Below are 16950 nucleotides of genomic sequence, written 5' to 3'. Positions count from 1 at the left end.
CCTAGGGGTGTTCAAGGAAAGGTTGGACGTGGTGCTTAGGGACATGGTTCAGTGGGTGACATTGGTGGTAAAGGGATGGTTGGACCAGATGATCTTGGAGGTCTTTTCCAACCTTAATGATTTTATGAAATAATGCAAAATTAATGGAGATAGACTCCCTAGTCAGGAGCAAAGGCTCGAGTTAAAAGAGATGTGGCTCTGGGCTGTGTTCCCTGATATATTTAGCTTTTTACTGGTGACAGTTTAATGCAAAATACACGATAAATACAACACACGTAAGCACCGTATGGACCCTTCCCTCCTGCCCCGGGCAAGAGAGGGCGGTTTCGGTGCCAGGCCCCCGGAGATCCCCCACTTCCTTGTTATTTCGGTCTGCAAACCACCCTGCGGGGCACTCAGTCCCTGTCGGGGCGCGGCACAGACCGGGGCTGACAGGACAGGACCGGGCACGGCAGTGCCGTCCGTGGCGGCTCCGCGCCCCCACACGGCCGCACCGGGCTCGGGCCGGCCCCGGGATGGCGGCGGGGCGGCCGCTGCCCGCCGGGGCCCCGCTGTAGGGGGCAGCAGCGCCTCGGGGCCGGCCGGGCCCGGCAGGCGCCGCGCTCCCTCCGACCGCTGAGTGGCGGCGGCGCCATCACGTGTGGGCGGCCGGGCCGGGCCGGGCAGAGCCGAGCCGGGCTGGGCTGGGCTGGGCAGGACAGGGTTGTGCCGTGCCGTGGCGTGCCGTGCCGTGCCGGGACAGGGCAGCCCCGGGCGCAGCGGTGCGACATGTCCCACCAGACCGGCATCCAAGGTACTGCCCTCCGTCTCCTTCCCTAGGGGCGCGCTGCCCGGCGCCTTCTTTGTCCGCTCCTCTCTTGGGGCGCTGCGGGCAGGGGGAGCCCCGCTGCCGGCTTCAGGCACCGTCGTCCCGCCGCAGCCCCGGGGCAGGGGGTGGCTGGGCTGCCGGAGCTTTTCGGGAAGCCGGTGTGTGCCCGGCGGCAGCACTGCCAGTGCCCCGACTCGCTGCCGGCTCGTCCTGGGGAGAAGCTGTGAGGAGCCCCAAAGGCGGAGGAGAAGCTGGAGGGAGCCGGCAGCCCAGCGGGAGGGAAGCCCGGTGAACCCCTGTTATAGGAGGCCAAGAAAAAGGTGGAAATGTACGGGAAAGCCTTTTTTCCCCTCTTTTTCCAGGCCTCGGAGACTGTGAGGAGCAATTATGTCTCAGTATTATCCCCCCACCCCGGCGCAGAATTGCTGAAAGGGGATAACGCAGCGGGATTGCGGGGGCTTTATTGTTATGATTTTTTTGCGGTCTGTTTGCTCAGTGAGTAATGCGCTGTACTTTGTCTGCTCTCCTGCATTTATTGGTGAAGGTGACTTTTGTCCTGGCCGCAGTGGCTCCTAACTGCTCCTCTAATCCCTTTGTTGCCTCTTGGCTACGTTTGTTCCTCAGCCTTTAACCTCTCCTCAGCCCCTTCCCCTCTACGCCAGTGTTTGCTCTTCTTAAGTTCGTCACCCCTTCTCAGGCTTGAGGTGCTTCTGAAAGAGCTTTTTTTTCTTTTCCAGGCTGGAGAAACTGTTACAGTGGCTCTTCATTCCCTTGCTTTTTTCCTCTTGCTGTCATCAGAGGGAGGAGCAGCAGAATACCCTGTTGCTTACTGCAAGGACTGCTAATCCTCTTCTGCAGCTCACCTTCATTTCTTGGGGAGCCTTTTGTCCTCCGAGGGGATCTGCAGGGAGCTCGGCTGCGTTCCTGCGCCGATCCTGCGCCGGCAGGCCGGGATGCAGGGCAGCCCGCTCGCAGGGGTCCTGTCTGTGGCGAGGCCTCTGCAGCCGGGAGGGGAATAGCGTTTGTCAGTGCCATTGCTGGGTAGCAACAAACAGCCTAGTGTCGCTCCTAAACAGTTGCAAGGCTTGGCAGCACGGCGTGCGCTTTTCTGGGAACAGGAGTGAAGTAATGGGGACAGTGATATGTACCAGGCAAATGCTGAAGGGACTGGGCTTTCAAACAGGGCAGTAAATAGTGTAGGAAGTCAGGGTGCATCGAGCTGTGGGGAAACTTGCTAGAATATGTTCGAGTCTTCTAAATTATTTTAAAATGATATTTGTGAAATAAACCTAATTGAGTTTTAATATTCCATGCTGCAGGTAAGTCACTTTGAAAGTGCAGCAGAGTAAATCCAAGGAGTTGATAACTGTGTGTGTTCACAGGCTGTTTTACACCATCCTTTGAAGCCTTTAACTAGTTTTTGTAATGGACTATTCTAATACTGAATAGCTTATTTAACGTGAATTTGCTCATTGAAGAAAGAAGTATATGTCAGCTTGTCTATCGTAGTTGTGTATGTTGCATCTTTTTAAAAATCCTGTTGAGAATAGTACAGAGACAGCAGATAATTTCCATTGCTGAATAGGACAGGATATGTAGAACTTGTATATATCCAGAGTTTCTTCCCAAATATATGGTAAAGCATTTCTACTACTGAAATATAGCTTCACTAATAGAAGCAGTAGTGCATATGGAGAAAATAGATGTGTTTATCATTATGAATGCTTTTCAGAAAATAAAGTCAAATTAAACTGTAAGCTGGTCAGTGAGATACCACAACCAAATTGTAAATGAGGTCTCAGCTATGCAGAAAATTTAAGCAGAAATGATATTATTCTGTTGTGAATTTTAAAACCTTGCGTGTGTGGCGGGGGGAGGGTGTACCTCACTGATAGTGAGATTGTTCCTTGATAGCTGGTGTCTCATCTCAAAAAATTACTTCAGGAGCTGTTAGTTCTGGTATAAGTGCAAGGGACTAGTCTATCTTGTTTGGTTGTGTAGGCTTGATGTAAGAGGACAGAGAACAAAAGATCATAGGTGAGAAGAGGACAAAAAAAATCCCAGTGGAACTGGGAGGTCTAGAAAGTGGCGTAATGTTTGTGTGCTGAGTGGAAGCGTTAGGAAAGGCAGAGACGATCAGAAAAGCTGATCGCAAATCACAGTGAGGGTCTGCACTGGTGAGTGGGGAAATGCGAACTGAGATGAAGCTGGGGTTGGACTAACCCAATGCAGTTCAGTTTGTTTAAATGCTAAGGCTCCCGGTCCTTCCCCCAGCCTGTTTTGGAATTGTAGAATGGACCCAGGCATTGCATAGATGGACATGAATTTTAAATATTTTGAATATGGGCAGTAACATAGCCAGATGCCATCTGTTCCTTCGGCCTCAACGTCACTGAATAATCCTTTTTATGCTTCCTGGTTTGTTGTTTGTCGTGCTGGTGCTATCCTCTGTGCTTTGGGATTACTTAAGGGACCAGCTTGCAATGAATGTTCTTCAATAAATGCTGTACAGCCCCCTGTCTGGGGTATAATCGAACTGATTTGCACTCAGATTATTTAGTAGAGCAGTTGAGATTACAGTGATCTTCACAGGACTCGAGCACAGCTCTTCTATGTGCTTACAGAAGCAACTCTATCATGTTTGTGTTGTGTTAATGTGAATTAAAGAAATTTAGTTTTAGCTACTTCTTTGTAAAGTCATTGTAAATCTACCCTACTGTGGTAGGTCAGAATTTGAAAAAATGTTATCAAGATTCATTCAAGTTGATATGAAAGATGAGCAAAGAGCAGCAGCCTTCCCGAGTACTCTTCAGAGGGGTTGTGGTGGTTGTACCCAGCTGGGCAGCTGAACTCCACCACTACTGCTCTCTTACTCCCCCTCCTCAAAGGAAAAGGGGGAGAAAATACAATGGAAGGTGCCCAAGGTTTGAGATAAGGATGGAGAGATCACTCAACAATTATTGTCATGGGCAAAACAGACTCAGCATAGGGAGATCAATATAATTTATTGTCAATTACTAAAGACTAGAGCAGTGAGAACTAAAAGCAAACTAAAAACACCTTCCCCCTATCCACCCTCTTCTATGTACTCCTCCCCGAGCAGTGTAGGGGACAGTGAATGGGGGCTGTGGTCAGTCCCTAACCTTCATCTCCGCCGCTCCTTCACGGTCCCTCTCTGCCCCTGCTGCCCGTGGGGTCCCTCCCACGGGATGCCGTCCTTCCCCAACTGAGCCTGCGGGGGCTGCCCACAGGCAGCAGCTCTTCAAGAACTGCTCCCACACGGCTCCGTACCACGGGGTCCATCCCCCAGGAGCAAACTGCTCCAGCACGGGTCCCCCACGGGCGGCAGCTCCCCCCAGACCCCCTGCTCCTGCGTGGGCTCCTCTCCACGGGCTGCAGCTCCGGCCCGGGGCCTGCTCCTGCGGGGGCTCTCCATGGGCCGCAGCCTCCTCCAGGCCACATCCACCTGCTCCACCGGGGGCTCCTCCACGGGCTGCAGCGTGGAGATCTGCTCCATGTGGGACCCGTGGGCTGCAGGGGGACAGCCTGCTCCACCAGGGGCCTCTCCACAGGCCGCAGGGGAACTGCTGCTGTGTGCCTGGAGCACCTCCTGCCCTCCTGCTGCACTGACCTTGGGGGCTGTAGGGTTGGTTCTCTCATGTTTTCTCACTCTTGTTGCACAGCAGTTTTTTTTTTCCCCTTCCTAAGCTCTCCCAGAGGCCCACCCAGCGTCACTCACTGGCTCGGCTCTGGCCAGCGGTGGGTCCCTTTTGGAGCCGTCTGGAGCTGGCTCTGATCAGACCTGGGGCAGCTGCTGGGCTCTGCTCACAAAGGCCACCCCTGCAGCCCCCTGCAACCAAACCCAGTACAGGGATGTCCTCAGGAAAGACAGGTGTTTTTTTACAGACAAGCTCTTAACTTTTTCCTGGCAGGCATAAAGTTATGTCTGAACGTTTGTACTAAGCCTGCAGACTTCATGAAGCTATAGTAATCTGAGTTGCATTGTGCTTTGTGTTGCTGTGTGAACTGTGAAACCTGAGAGCGGTGATGTGATGTCACCTTTAATTTTCACAATGTTGAAAATGATACAGTGTGTGAGTAAGCAGGTCTGTCTATAATGTCTGCAGATGTTTGTAATGTTGTCTGTCGCCCTTTTGTGGCATGCCAGTGGCTGGAACATGATTTGACAAGGAGCGTAGGGGGGAACATCACTCTTGTGTTCTTTTTCCAGTCCAACGTTTTAGTGAAGGGCCAGGTATATGCTTTTCCAATGTTGTTTTTACCTTCATGAGTATTCTTTATTCTAGGAAAGTAAAATGTGTTAATTTGGTTACTTTTATTTTCTCTTTTTCAGCTAGTGGAAGTGTCAAAGATGTCTTTGTTGGAGCCAGAAATGGAAAATACAGGCTTTTAAAAATAGTCATTGACAATGGTTAGTCAAATTTTATTATTTTTCTCTGATTTTTTTAGTTATTTTCCTAGTTGTTTTAGTGACCTACATATAGAATTGTTTAAAAAAACAGAACTCCACAAAACTTAATGTTACCAAGGTCTTTCCTGTCCTGGAGGTAGGATTTAAGTTTTGGCAACGCTGAGGTTTTCAGTATGCTGCTACTGTATTTTTGCACTAGAGTTTTTCTTCAAATTGTCATTTAATGTTTTACCAAGAACTGTTGCGTATTTTGGATGGAAGTACGTCAAATACCCACCTTGTTACCTCGAGGTGTTTTTGGTTGTTCCGAAGTTCATTCATTTATAGTACACTGAAAAACCTGTTGGTCGGCGGAAGGAACATGTGTGCGTAAATACACATACATACTTTTATTGTTAGGTAAGTAACCTACTGCTATCTTCTTTGTGTTTGCTTTTCTTAGGAGGTTTTCTACCATTTAACACCGCTTCTCTCAAGGAAGCAGCAATAATATAATGGGCAGGTCACTGTCGTAAAAAGTCTCACCCATACAGGTTAGCAAACACTGGCATACTGTTGAATTTGGTTTTATTATTAGGCAAGGTAAAACAATGTGCTTTTGTGTATATGGTACTCCCTATTTATTACCTTCATTCTGTATTAAAAAGTATCTTCCATTTTTTGTCTTAATTTTTTCCTGTATTTGTATGTGCCTGCGTGTATGTTTGTGTGAATGTATATATATTACATATATACACATGCTGTATATAATAGATGTGTGCATTTTGTCTGTATGTGGAACCAGAATTCAGTCTCTAACGCTGTTTTCCACAGTTCAAAAAGAAACTTCTGATGCTCCCAGAATGCTAGAGGAGGGACAGTTGTATCACCTGTTAGCAGGATCTTTCAGCAACTGTCCTTAGCAAATAGATAATACTCAAATTGAGTTCAGCTAATTTGAGTGAATAAGAGAATAGGCTTGCTGCTATACAACATAATTGCTGTGGGTTTTTTATTATTATTTCTTCCTATCTTAAATTCAAATGACTACAAAGGCACCTAGAGCTAAGAATTGGCAAATACATTCTGGATGTTCTGGTTGTCTACGTGTATGACTTCAGCTACTTTGCATCTAGTTCAAAGAAGTGCCATCTAGTTCAAAGAAGTGCCAAATACTCTCTTGCTCTGAACTGTTAATGCTCTGTGCCTTGGAAAGTTACTGTGGGAGAGTGGCTTGTTCAGAGAGTTTTGCATTAGAGGCATTTGAATACTGCTGTACTTTTGTCTGAGCTATCAGAGTTGTGGTCCTGGACTCTCAAAAGATACTTTGCATACCAGCTACTGTAATAGTCCTCAAATCATTGTGGGAACCATTCAAATAAGGTGCTTCTCTTTTGGCTGCAGGGGCTAGTATTTGTTGGGAAGTTAATGTTTTGAAAGCTACTGTAGTAATATTTTTCCTGTGGAAAAACTGAGACGTGATTTATAAATGAGAGAGAAATCTTGTTGCTATAGCTGTTCACGTAATTAAATCTCATCTGAAGTATTCTATACAGACTTAAGCCAATTATACATAATAAACAACTTCAGTCATTTCAGGACTGTAGTTATGAAGCTGTATTAGAAAGGGCTTTATCTGCTTACTGTCAAATTAGTGATTAGTGCAAGCATGTTCATTCCCAACTCTTCACTATACAACTGACTGTCTTTTCACAATAAGTACAAACACTAGTGTGTTACAGCAAGTAAGAGCATCAATAAAGCTAATTTTAAAAATTAAAAACTTACTCTCATCTTATTTCTATTTAAGTGTTTCGATTTAAAAATAAGATAACCAGCAAAACACGGTTTTTATTTATTTCTTTTCTGTGCACATTATGCTAAAAACATCAGTCTTGTGACACGTGTTATGCATTGAGAGCTTGTGCAGGAATTCACCTGCTTTCACATTGCGCGTTCTTGATTTCCATTGTTGTGAACATGATTATAAAAGAAGCATTTGATTATCTGTTTATTACAACAGCTAATTTTGAAAAAAAAACAATATTAACTATATTGTTGCTAACACGTAGTTTTGGTTATTGGTTATAGAGCAACTTGTTCTGGGATCCTCTAGACGGCCACTTGGATCATGGGAAAAGGATTACGACTCCTTTGTTCTTCCCCTTCTGGAAGACAAGCAACCATGCTATATATTATACAGATTAGATTCTCAGAATGCTCAAGGATATGAATGGATCTTCATTGCATGGTCCCCTGATCACTCTCCTGTAAGTAGTAGTCATCAGAGGCTTCATGTTGTTAATGGTTTTTCAGCGGTGCCTTTTGATCCAAATCCTAGGTGAGAAGGATTTGGAGAGTAAAGCATTCCTGAGCCTTCCCCTCACTTTCTGACAAGAGAACCACAGAAACATTTTTCTTGAACCTGATTGTGGGTCCAGATGGAGTGCAGCTGATCCAATTTATTTCTAGCTTAATTGGAGGAAACAAAACACATGTTTATGTACTGTTTGTTTGTCTGTCTTTTCATCAGTGTTTCATGGAAATTCATCGAAGAACACAAGACAGAAATCTCAATTGGTGTCATTATAGGGAGAAAGACTATAGTTTGAGCTCAAGCTATTTGTTCTACTTGGCTTGCTGGCCGACTGGTTGGCACTTCTGGATCTGTGGCACACCACAGAATGTACTCTTATTCGGTGAGCGGTTAGAGAACATGGGAGGAAACTGAAGTCGGAGATATGGATTTCTAGGAGAAACTAGGGTGTTATGTACAGGTTCAGGGAATGTGAAACGAGGCAGGACAAAGTAAAGCTATTACTAGATTCCTGCACTATTTCCAATAGCAGTTAGAAAGGAGTTGGAGACCAAAGGGTGAAGTGCACAGAAGAGATTGGGTGGAAGAGGTAAGGGTACTGTGATGAGGATGGCATGATGTTGAAATACGGTGGGGAAGGTGGGACTGTTGGGAGAGCAAAATGTGAGTATGTTGGACACAAATTGATAGGGAGCATCATCAGATCATCTGCCTCCAGAAAATTTCATTTTTGCATTCTGTAGTTGAACTAAGCCACTGCCACGTCAAAAGAAATAGTGGGTTATTTGCAATTAGCTCGTTCTGTAACTATTGTGTCCTTTAGTACACAGACCAGCGATAAATGATCTAAATCATTATGTTTTTTTTCCCCACTTAAAATCAGTAAGGGTTGTGCTCTGTTTTTTGTTTAACGTTTTTTTTATTGTTGCTATTTTAAATTTTATTTTTTTAAAGGTCATACTCTAAAGCTGCAATTTACTTTTGGAATTACTTTAATAATAATAATGCATAGTAAAATGTCCCATTGTGCACTTCAGAATTTAATAGCATATGTTAGTATCATGCTCTAGAGCTCATGCTGTGATTTTATTTGTTATTAAGAAGTACAACTTCAAATTTCATTTTCAGCTCTTAAAATAGCTGTTCAAGAAGGGTGTTTGTTAATGGACTTGGTACCCCAAAATACTAGATTCTCTGTGTATACTAAAGAGGAAAAAAAATAAAAACCCCATGTATGTTTTCTGACATACTAGGTTCGTCAAAAAATGTTGTATGCAGCAACCCGGGCAACACTTAAGAAAGAATTTGGAGGTGGTCATATTAAGGATGAAGTATTTGGAACAGTAGAGGTAAGTTCTTCTCTTTAAAGTCAGCACATTATTCTAAGGAACAGTTAGAATAGTAGCTGGTTTTACTGGTAAAAATTTGTGGTGGTTCTGTTCTTTCCTGATGAAGGAGAAGGAATATTAAAAGCTATGTGTATTGCTCCAATGTAAAAATGTAATTGCTCTCATTTGAAAAAGTAATTAATTTTATTGAACAACTTCAGGCTAAGATGTCCTTGCTTCGAACAGATATTAAAACTAAATAAACTAGGACTAACAGGAGAATCTTTTAATTTCAGTGGAGACATGTGAATCCTCAAAAAGCCATAACACCTCAAACTTTCAGGCCAATTGTTTATAAAAGCCATTATGGATGTATGGGTCCGAATCAGAGGTGGGCTACAACAGCTATCTGGAAGACTTTAACATCTGAAAACAAATGTTTATGTCTTAAACCAAGGATATGAAGCTGCCAGTTCTTTAAAATTTGACTGTGAAATGTAACTTGAGTCCACGTCTGCCATCTTAATTTATGGAAAGAGAGTTTTAGTAGCTAATGATTTGTTCAATGAAAATACTAATAGTTGAATGTTCAGTTACGGTAAGATAATTGGAAGGTGCATGTATGAAGTCTGACAAACTTCCAAGGAATGTTGAAAAGCCTGCAAGTGTTGTGCATGTAAGGGAATCTGAGGCTTTTAAAGGGAATTACTGTGGTTTCCTTGGGACATATGTCTAAGCTGATTGTGATGTCTGCCAGTTTGCCAATATTAAGTGTTGACTTTTTGATCCGTTGCCAGTTGTAAACAAACACAAGTTGGACTTCTCAAAGATGCAGAGTTCCTATAGCTTTCGTGAAAACTGATGATTAGCTAGAGATCAAAGTTACTGCTTCCTTTTTCCTCCTTCAGCAAAGATAGAGTGAGCGCAGCAGTTACATTCTACTGGGCTCAGAACTTGATTATAAAGTCATATCCACATGATTACATAAATCCCGCCCTCTTCTGAGTGAGATTCTTAATTATTGAAGCACAACAGTATTTGCCTCTGGTATCGGCATCTTTGGAGAGGGACAGAACTGACACAGAGAATTAATAACTTACCCAAAGTGGTTATCAGAATTTATCAGTTCTGTGAATTTGCATCCTGAACTATTGGCAGCGTTATGTCCTGAGGCAGTATTCCTGTCTCCCATTTTTTCAGGTAGAAAACTATCAATCAGCCACCAGTCTGAGCATGCAGATTTCGTAAGAAAATGTGCTTTTTTTTTTTTTTTTTGGTAAGAATTGTGTCAGTTCTGTGATGTTTAGTCCAAGAAGGCTGAATGACTTCATACATACCCCAGTCTTCATTAAGACTAATTTTTGAATTAGCAAGGTAATTACGGGGTAATTGTGGAAATTCTGCCCGCTGTACAACCGGGTACAAGAGCAGCCCAGCGGATCCTGCTGTTCAGGAAGCCAAGTTCAATTTGCAAATGCAAGTACACTTGCAGTCTGTTCAAATAAAGCGAACGTAACTGTATGGGAAATAACTGCTTATTTATGCTGCATAGACTGTCTTGAAGAAAGCCTTTATTATAAAAAAATAAAGAATAGTGATATTGTGCTTTCAGGATGATGTTTCGCTGAATGGATATAAAAAATATTTGATATCACAGGCCGCCCCTGCACCTCTGACTGCAGCAGAAGAAGAACTCCGACAAATTAAGATTAATGAGGTACCTACAGTGTCTTTGAGCATGTTTGGGGCGTTGGGTTCAGAGTTCCTAACATACCGTTAGAACCATCTTGTTAGGAAGAAGCCTTTCTGGGGTAAAAAGGGCAGAACAGAAAAGGGAAAGTTTAAGTGGATGAGAACACAGATTTCTCTCTCTGAGTTGAGGTTGCAGGACGATGACGGCTGGAGACAGAGCAGCGTGATCCTGCTGAGTTGACAAGGTCTGGTGTCTGGGTCAGAGGCCTCCCAGCTGAAGAGCTTACTGGTTACAACCTTGTTCCCTAGGGTGCTTTGTTGTGAGGGTGCCTGAGCACTGTCACAGGTTGCCCGGAGAGGCTGTGGGGTCTCCCCCCATAGAGACCTTCAAAAGCCACCTGGACGTGGTCCTGGGCAGCCTGCGCTGGGTGTCCCTGCTTGGGTGGTGGGTGTTGGAGAAAGGGACTTTCAGAGGCCCAGCCTCAACCATTTTGTTATTGTCCACATACATTTCACATGGTGGCAGAAATGGTAGAGAAAATGCCAAATAGCAACTGTTGCAGTGAGTAATCCCGAAGAATGTTTCAGCCGCCTTTATCCCTAGGTGAAGCTTCCCCTTCCTGAGCTGCCAGAACCAGTTTACTTGTCTTTATTTTGACTTACTTCTTCTCAGTCTTAAAGTTCCAAAAACACCACAACCAGAAATCCAAAGCAAGTAGCTAGTCCTTTTAAAAGACTGATCTGTTTTTGCTACAAAAGCCTTATAGAAAGATTTCCAGCAAATGCCTTTAACCAAATAATTTGATGATTGTTGTTAGCTAGTGACTGATACGTTTCAGAGGATTCTTTTCTCACATTTTTCCATGACTCAGTCTCTTGTTTGTGTTCAGACATGTATTAATAGGCCTTGTGCTGATCTTATTAGTTCTTTAGGCATGTATTTTACAGCCACTGGGAAATCTGGTTTGTTTTCCAGCTGGATGCCAGCAAAGCATCGTGTTAAATGCAGTTCTTTATCTTCTCTAGCATTTTCACCCTCTAGCGTGCTTTTGCTGTAACTGTGTTGTTTATTAACGATTATTTTTGTGACTGGTGTCTTCTGTCATTTTCTATCTTTATTTTTGATTAATTCAATGCAGAAATGCGCTCATCATCACTAAACACTGTATTTTACCTAATGAGCTTTAAAAAAAAAAAAGCAAAACACAACTGTTAGAGACTGTAAAACTTACGTGGTGTCAATGATCACTTACTGTTGGTGTTAGTATTGTCTTTTATGCCCTGCGTGCATCATGTTTAACAGCTGATTCATGTGGACTAATATTTTATGTGCTCTAATGAAACTTCAGCAGCAATAGCTGTACTTCTCAGAGATGAATAAACTGCAGATTGCTGCCGCTTTGGCTTTATTTGAAGCATCCTGCAGTAGGTTAACTTGTGTCATTTGTATCTTTGTTGTTTCTGCCACATGAAGCCCGTAATTAGGCTCATGGAAGCAGCATTTCATTAACTTCCCTGCTTTATCTTCAGCAAACTAAAAGCTTTCTGATATTAAAAATAAAAATAAAAAAATAAAAAATTGTGTTTTGCGCATTTATATTCTTTTGTCATTACCCTAAGAAGTATTTCACTGAATCAGGTCAGAGGTTGCTTACCTAGCCTACTGTCAAGACCCTAAGTTAGCAACAGCAGGAATCTGAGGAGGTTGTAAGAGCAGGGTAAGAGGCTATAATAATTCCTTTGAGTACTTGCCCATTGCCTCAGCCTATGCAGGTAGGGATCTTCCTGAGCAGGACGTGATGTTTTACTATGTAATTGTTTTTAATGTGTGGTTTTTTTTTTTTTTTAAATCCATTATATTGTCTTGTCATTTTTTAAATCCATATACAGTTTTTGTTGGCCACAGATCCTGTGGCAGTGTATTCCACAGCTTGACAAAGCACTGTGTGAAGAACTGCTGCATGGTGTCTACCAGCTGATTCTGATACCCCTACAGATTGTGTAGGGAAGGCAGAGAAAAGTCATTTCTCACTCTTCCTCCCCTACTCTCCACTATATCCACAAGACCTCTGTATTTCTTATCAGTTCTCTCTTCTGGGCTGAGGAGTCCTAATCTGTGTCCTTGTTCCTCCCAAAGAAGACACTCCATACTTCTGATCCTTTTGCTTTTCTCTGCAGTTTTTCCAGTTCTTCTATAAAATTTATGAAAAGGAGGGATGGGGAAGCCAGAACTGCATGTGGTATTCAAGATGCAGGCATGTTACTGATACCTACAGTGCGTAGTGATGTGTTCTGTTCTGTTCCCTACTCTTACTAACAATTCATAACATTTTATTTGTGGGTAGGAGTTAGTGGTGTTTTCTTATTTTTATTTTTTTGTTACTGTTGATGTTTTTTTTTTTTTTTTGCCAAAGCTGGTCACTGTGCTGACATTTTCAGAGAAATATTTTGTGTGACCTGCATGGTATTGCTCCTGAAGGGTAGTAGCTAGCTCAACCCCATTGCTGTACAAGTAGAAGAGAGGTCATTTGTCCTTCCACATGCGTTGTTTCACATTTGTTCGCATCAAATTTCATCTGCCATTTTATCACCCTCTCAGCAGACATCACTAACAAATCTTGCAGTGTGATTTAACTATTTTTTTAAGTGGCTTGGGTGTTTTGTTTTGTTTTAGTGGTCTGAAATATGTTGCAGTGTGGATAAGGAGATTTTAATCCTTTCCATAAATCTGGATGCTGGGATACGCTCTTTAGCTTACTGTCCCAAGACTTCCAAGATGTCTTTGATGTCTTTTATAGTTTTTTAATATGTTTTATTACATTTTGTTCTGTAATGCCAATTTTATAAAGTTTATTAGTCAGGCTTTTATGCAGATATATTTTGCAGCTATTTGTCATATAATCTTGTTAATAAATTTGTTAGTTTTATACAAAAGTAAGCTCCTCCGTTTCTTTTTGTTTCCTCCTTCTTTGTTACTGATAAACTGTCATTTTAAATATGAAGTATAATTTAATATTGTCTGAAGTGTCTCTTTTTAAATTGTTTTCATTCTTGTTGCATATTTCATTATCTATTTTTAATTAAAACTGATCAGCTGGAAGATGTTAGATCTAAAACTCACACTTTCCATTTTGTGTGCTTTTCTGTCTGGCTTTTTGCTACCTCTTTACCAACGTTAACTGCATTTGTAAAATTACAAAAGGAAGTCAGGACATTCAAAAGCTAACAGTTGGACAAGTTTAGGCTTGGAAAGACTGGAAGCCAGAGCTCATTTTCTGAGAAACTGTGTATGAACGTTAAAATACATCACATAAATTCTTGAGAAGTGGCTGTAAAGCAACTGTCCTTTTATCTCAAGTAGTTTATGTGACTAACATAACCAGATTATGAGTGATTGTCTAGCTTGCAGTTACCATCAGTTTTTCTACTTTGTGTTATACCTAGAAGTCAAAGATTGAGACTTTGCTTGTTTGTTTTTTTGTTTGCTTTCTTTTTGGTGTAGGATCTTGGGGGAAGGATGATGAAGAGGGAGGGAGGGAAGATGCTTTGTTTTTTCCTTTAAGAAGATCAATTTCTCTAATAAGACACAACTTTTCTCTCTTCCTCCCAGAATGTTGAAAAATTACATATCTATGTTTCGATCTAAAAATGTTCAAGATACAGCAAAGTTTATAAACAACACTGCCAGTTCAAAAGCACAGCATATGAAAATCAAGCTCCTGGCTTACTGTGTCTTTGTACCAGAATTTAACTTGGAGCTTCCTTAACGCTTGGGCAGTTTTTTTCTCTTGTGATTCTGTGGGTTTTACAAAGCTAGCTGTTTCAGAGACATGAAATTGTTTTCAGGTAAGTAAGCAAAATGTAACCGTAAATTAAAAATATGCAAGTCTTTTCCAGAAGTGGATGATGGTTCAGTGTGGCTTATTCTCAGAATAGCTACTGCTAACTATGCGTGTTGCCATATGTGATGCATCGTCAGTTACTGCATGAAACAAAACACTTGCGGAAGTTTCTCTTTACATGTCAATTGACTTGTGTTCCAGGTACAGACAGATGTTGGCATAGATACCAAGCATCAAACACTGCAAGGAGTAGCATTCCCCATTGCTAAAGAAGCTATTCACGCTTTGGAGAAATTGAAAATTAAGCAACTCAATTATGTGCAACTGGCAAGTATAAAATACTTTAGTACTCACTATTAAAAATATTTAATTAGATCACCTGTGTATTGAACAATGTACATTGATGCCATATACACGTTGCCATTCTGTATTAGATTAATTAAATCTTTTTTTCCATCCTGTCATATTCTCTGGTCTGCTTTCTGTGTATTAACTACATGCATTTTTCTTTGTTAACAGCAAATTGATATGAAAAATGAAACTATTGTTCTGGCTAACACACTTCATACTGAACTGAAGGACTTGCCAAAAAGAATTCCAAAGGATGCTGCACGTTACCACTTTTTCCTCTATAAGCATGCCCATGAAGGAGACTATTTGGAATCCATAGGTATGAGAAAATTTTCCAATATTAACTTTCATTGGCTTGTTTCAAATAGTTTAGTAATCTTGAGGCAGAGAGAAAGATGCATGAATCTGACCTCTCAGTGTAATCATAAATTTCAGAGTCATTTGGTTGTGAAACTGACTTCTGAAGAGTCACTATGTTTAGAAAGTAGAGAGCTTTTCCGTCTGATTATGAACATGCATAAATCAGTTGTCATGTCAAAAAATAAAGATATCCCCTCTTTTGAAATTAAACGCTGGAGCAAAGCATCCTAAACTGTTCTGGATATTTTCCCTTTCACACTATCCAGTTGCTTTGTAACGTCTTTCTGCTCTAAATGATTCTATGATACAGGTTTTGATAGGGTTTATTTCTGTTCTGATTTTTTTTTCCTGCAGTTTTCATCTACTCCATGCCAGGATACACCTGTAGTATACGAGAACGAATGCTATACTCTAGTTGTAAAAGTCCACTTTTAGAAATTGTAGAAAGACAGTTGTGGATGCCAATAATTAGAAAGGTAAGTACACTGGGTGTACTGGTATTTTTTCCATTCCTCAGTTCCCTTCTTAATAGTCTTAACCATAATTATCTCTGCCACTACTTTCTGTAAACAATGAAAAGTTCTGCATAGTTATTAAAGATCTGCATAAGAGCTTGTCCTGAACAAGAAATACTTGTTGATTAAGCTTCAGGGCTTTTCTCTGGTTCATAATTTCTACACTTTCGTAGATTTAGTAAACATATTCTTCTGCATCAACAGTGTCTGAGAGTACTTCGAAGGACTATTTACAAGTAACATGATTTCTTACTAAAAGGCCTGTCATTCTTTGGACCGCAGCATGTTGTTGTTGAACATTAAATTCCTTTAAGGACAAGGTTATGTAATAATTTTCAAAATAAAAAATCAAGCAGCAGTTCTGGAACTTAAATTGCATTAGGAGTCCTTGATGGGGCAAACAAGGACATGTGAGTAAGCTGATCTTTCCACTCTGTAAAGATTTTTACTACTATGCAGAAACGAGTGTTTCTCACTTCCAGAGCAGAGGCCACAGTAATGGTCCATTTGCGAAATATATGACTGATGGTTACATTCTTAACGCTTGTGCTGTAAATTTAGAAGGATTTTGAGGCTTGGTTTCAGTGGGGTTTTTGTCTACCTGAAAAAAAAAGTGGTAGACTTGTCACTAGCCATTTTTATCGTGTTGATGTAACTTAAGTAGATTATCAGCACATGTATTTATACATTGCTATTTCTCAGAAATGTCTTTAGATGAGACATGTACCAAAGGACTCTTGAAAGTCCTGCAGACCTCTGTGTGAAGCATGTACTTGTCAGCCACTTTATTGCTGTTACAAGTCTGTCGAGTGCTATGGTTGGCAGGCCGTGAAGTGCTGAATGCTCAGCAGGACAGGGCCAAAGCATTTGTCTGAACTCTAAATTCATGCAATTAAAAACTGGGGTTTGGCTTCAGAACAGTGTTTTCTTTCAGGTTTATATTCTTACATTTAAAACAAAACAAAACAAACCTTGTTAATTAAATTTATTTTGGCTTTTCCCTGGCTTGAATACTTGCTGAGTTGCAGCAATCCACGAGTTGTATAAGCTGTTTATATTCCTGCTTCAGTCTTAGGAGACAGCAGTATATATACGCATTGCTTTTACAACTTTAATTTTTAAGACACTTTCTAGTGAAAAAGCTTTAATTCTTAAAATGTGAAGATTATGCTGGAACAATGAAACAAAGTTTCTACTTTTGAGGGGAAGATAAACAAAGGAAACTTTCTGAAAGATCACATGCTGCTTTATTAAGGAAGTTTCTTACGGAGGACTAATAAGCACTTGTTTCCACAAGGAGTGTGAACTCGTATACTCCTAGTTATT

General features: G+C 41.6%; 1 protein-coding gene across 1 annotated transcript in view; it reads left to right on the top strand.

The window, feature by feature from the left end:
• The first annotated feature begins 634 nt into the window (after positions 1–634).
• The window catches only part of TWF1 (twinfilin actin binding protein 1), a 19905-nt gene continuing 3589 nt past the window's right edge, over positions 635–16950 (top strand). Inside the window, exons 1-8 of the mRNA XM_066992072.1 lie at positions 635–793; positions 5163–5240; positions 7311–7489; positions 8790–8885; positions 10477–10585; positions 14604–14725; positions 14918–15068; positions 15464–15585. Of these exons, the coding sequence (XP_066848173.1) occupies positions 769–793; positions 5163–5240; positions 7311–7489; positions 8790–8885; positions 10477–10585; positions 14604–14725; positions 14918–15068; positions 15464–15585 (882 nt within the window). The 5' untranslated portion in view covers positions 635–768. The remainder of the gene's footprint in view (positions 794–5162; positions 5241–7310; positions 7490–8789; positions 8886–10476; positions 10586–14603; positions 14726–14917; positions 15069–15463; positions 15586–16950) is intronic.

This window comes from Anser cygnoides, chromosome 1, assembly GCF_040182565.1.
Source record: "Anser cygnoides isolate HZ-2024a breed goose chromosome 1, Taihu_goose_T2T_genome, whole genome shotgun sequence".
In the NCBI taxonomy this organism is placed as follows: domain Eukaryota; kingdom Metazoa; phylum Chordata; class Aves; order Anseriformes; family Anatidae; genus Anser; species Anser cygnoides.
This window is presented reverse-complemented; position numbering and strand designations above follow the sequence as displayed.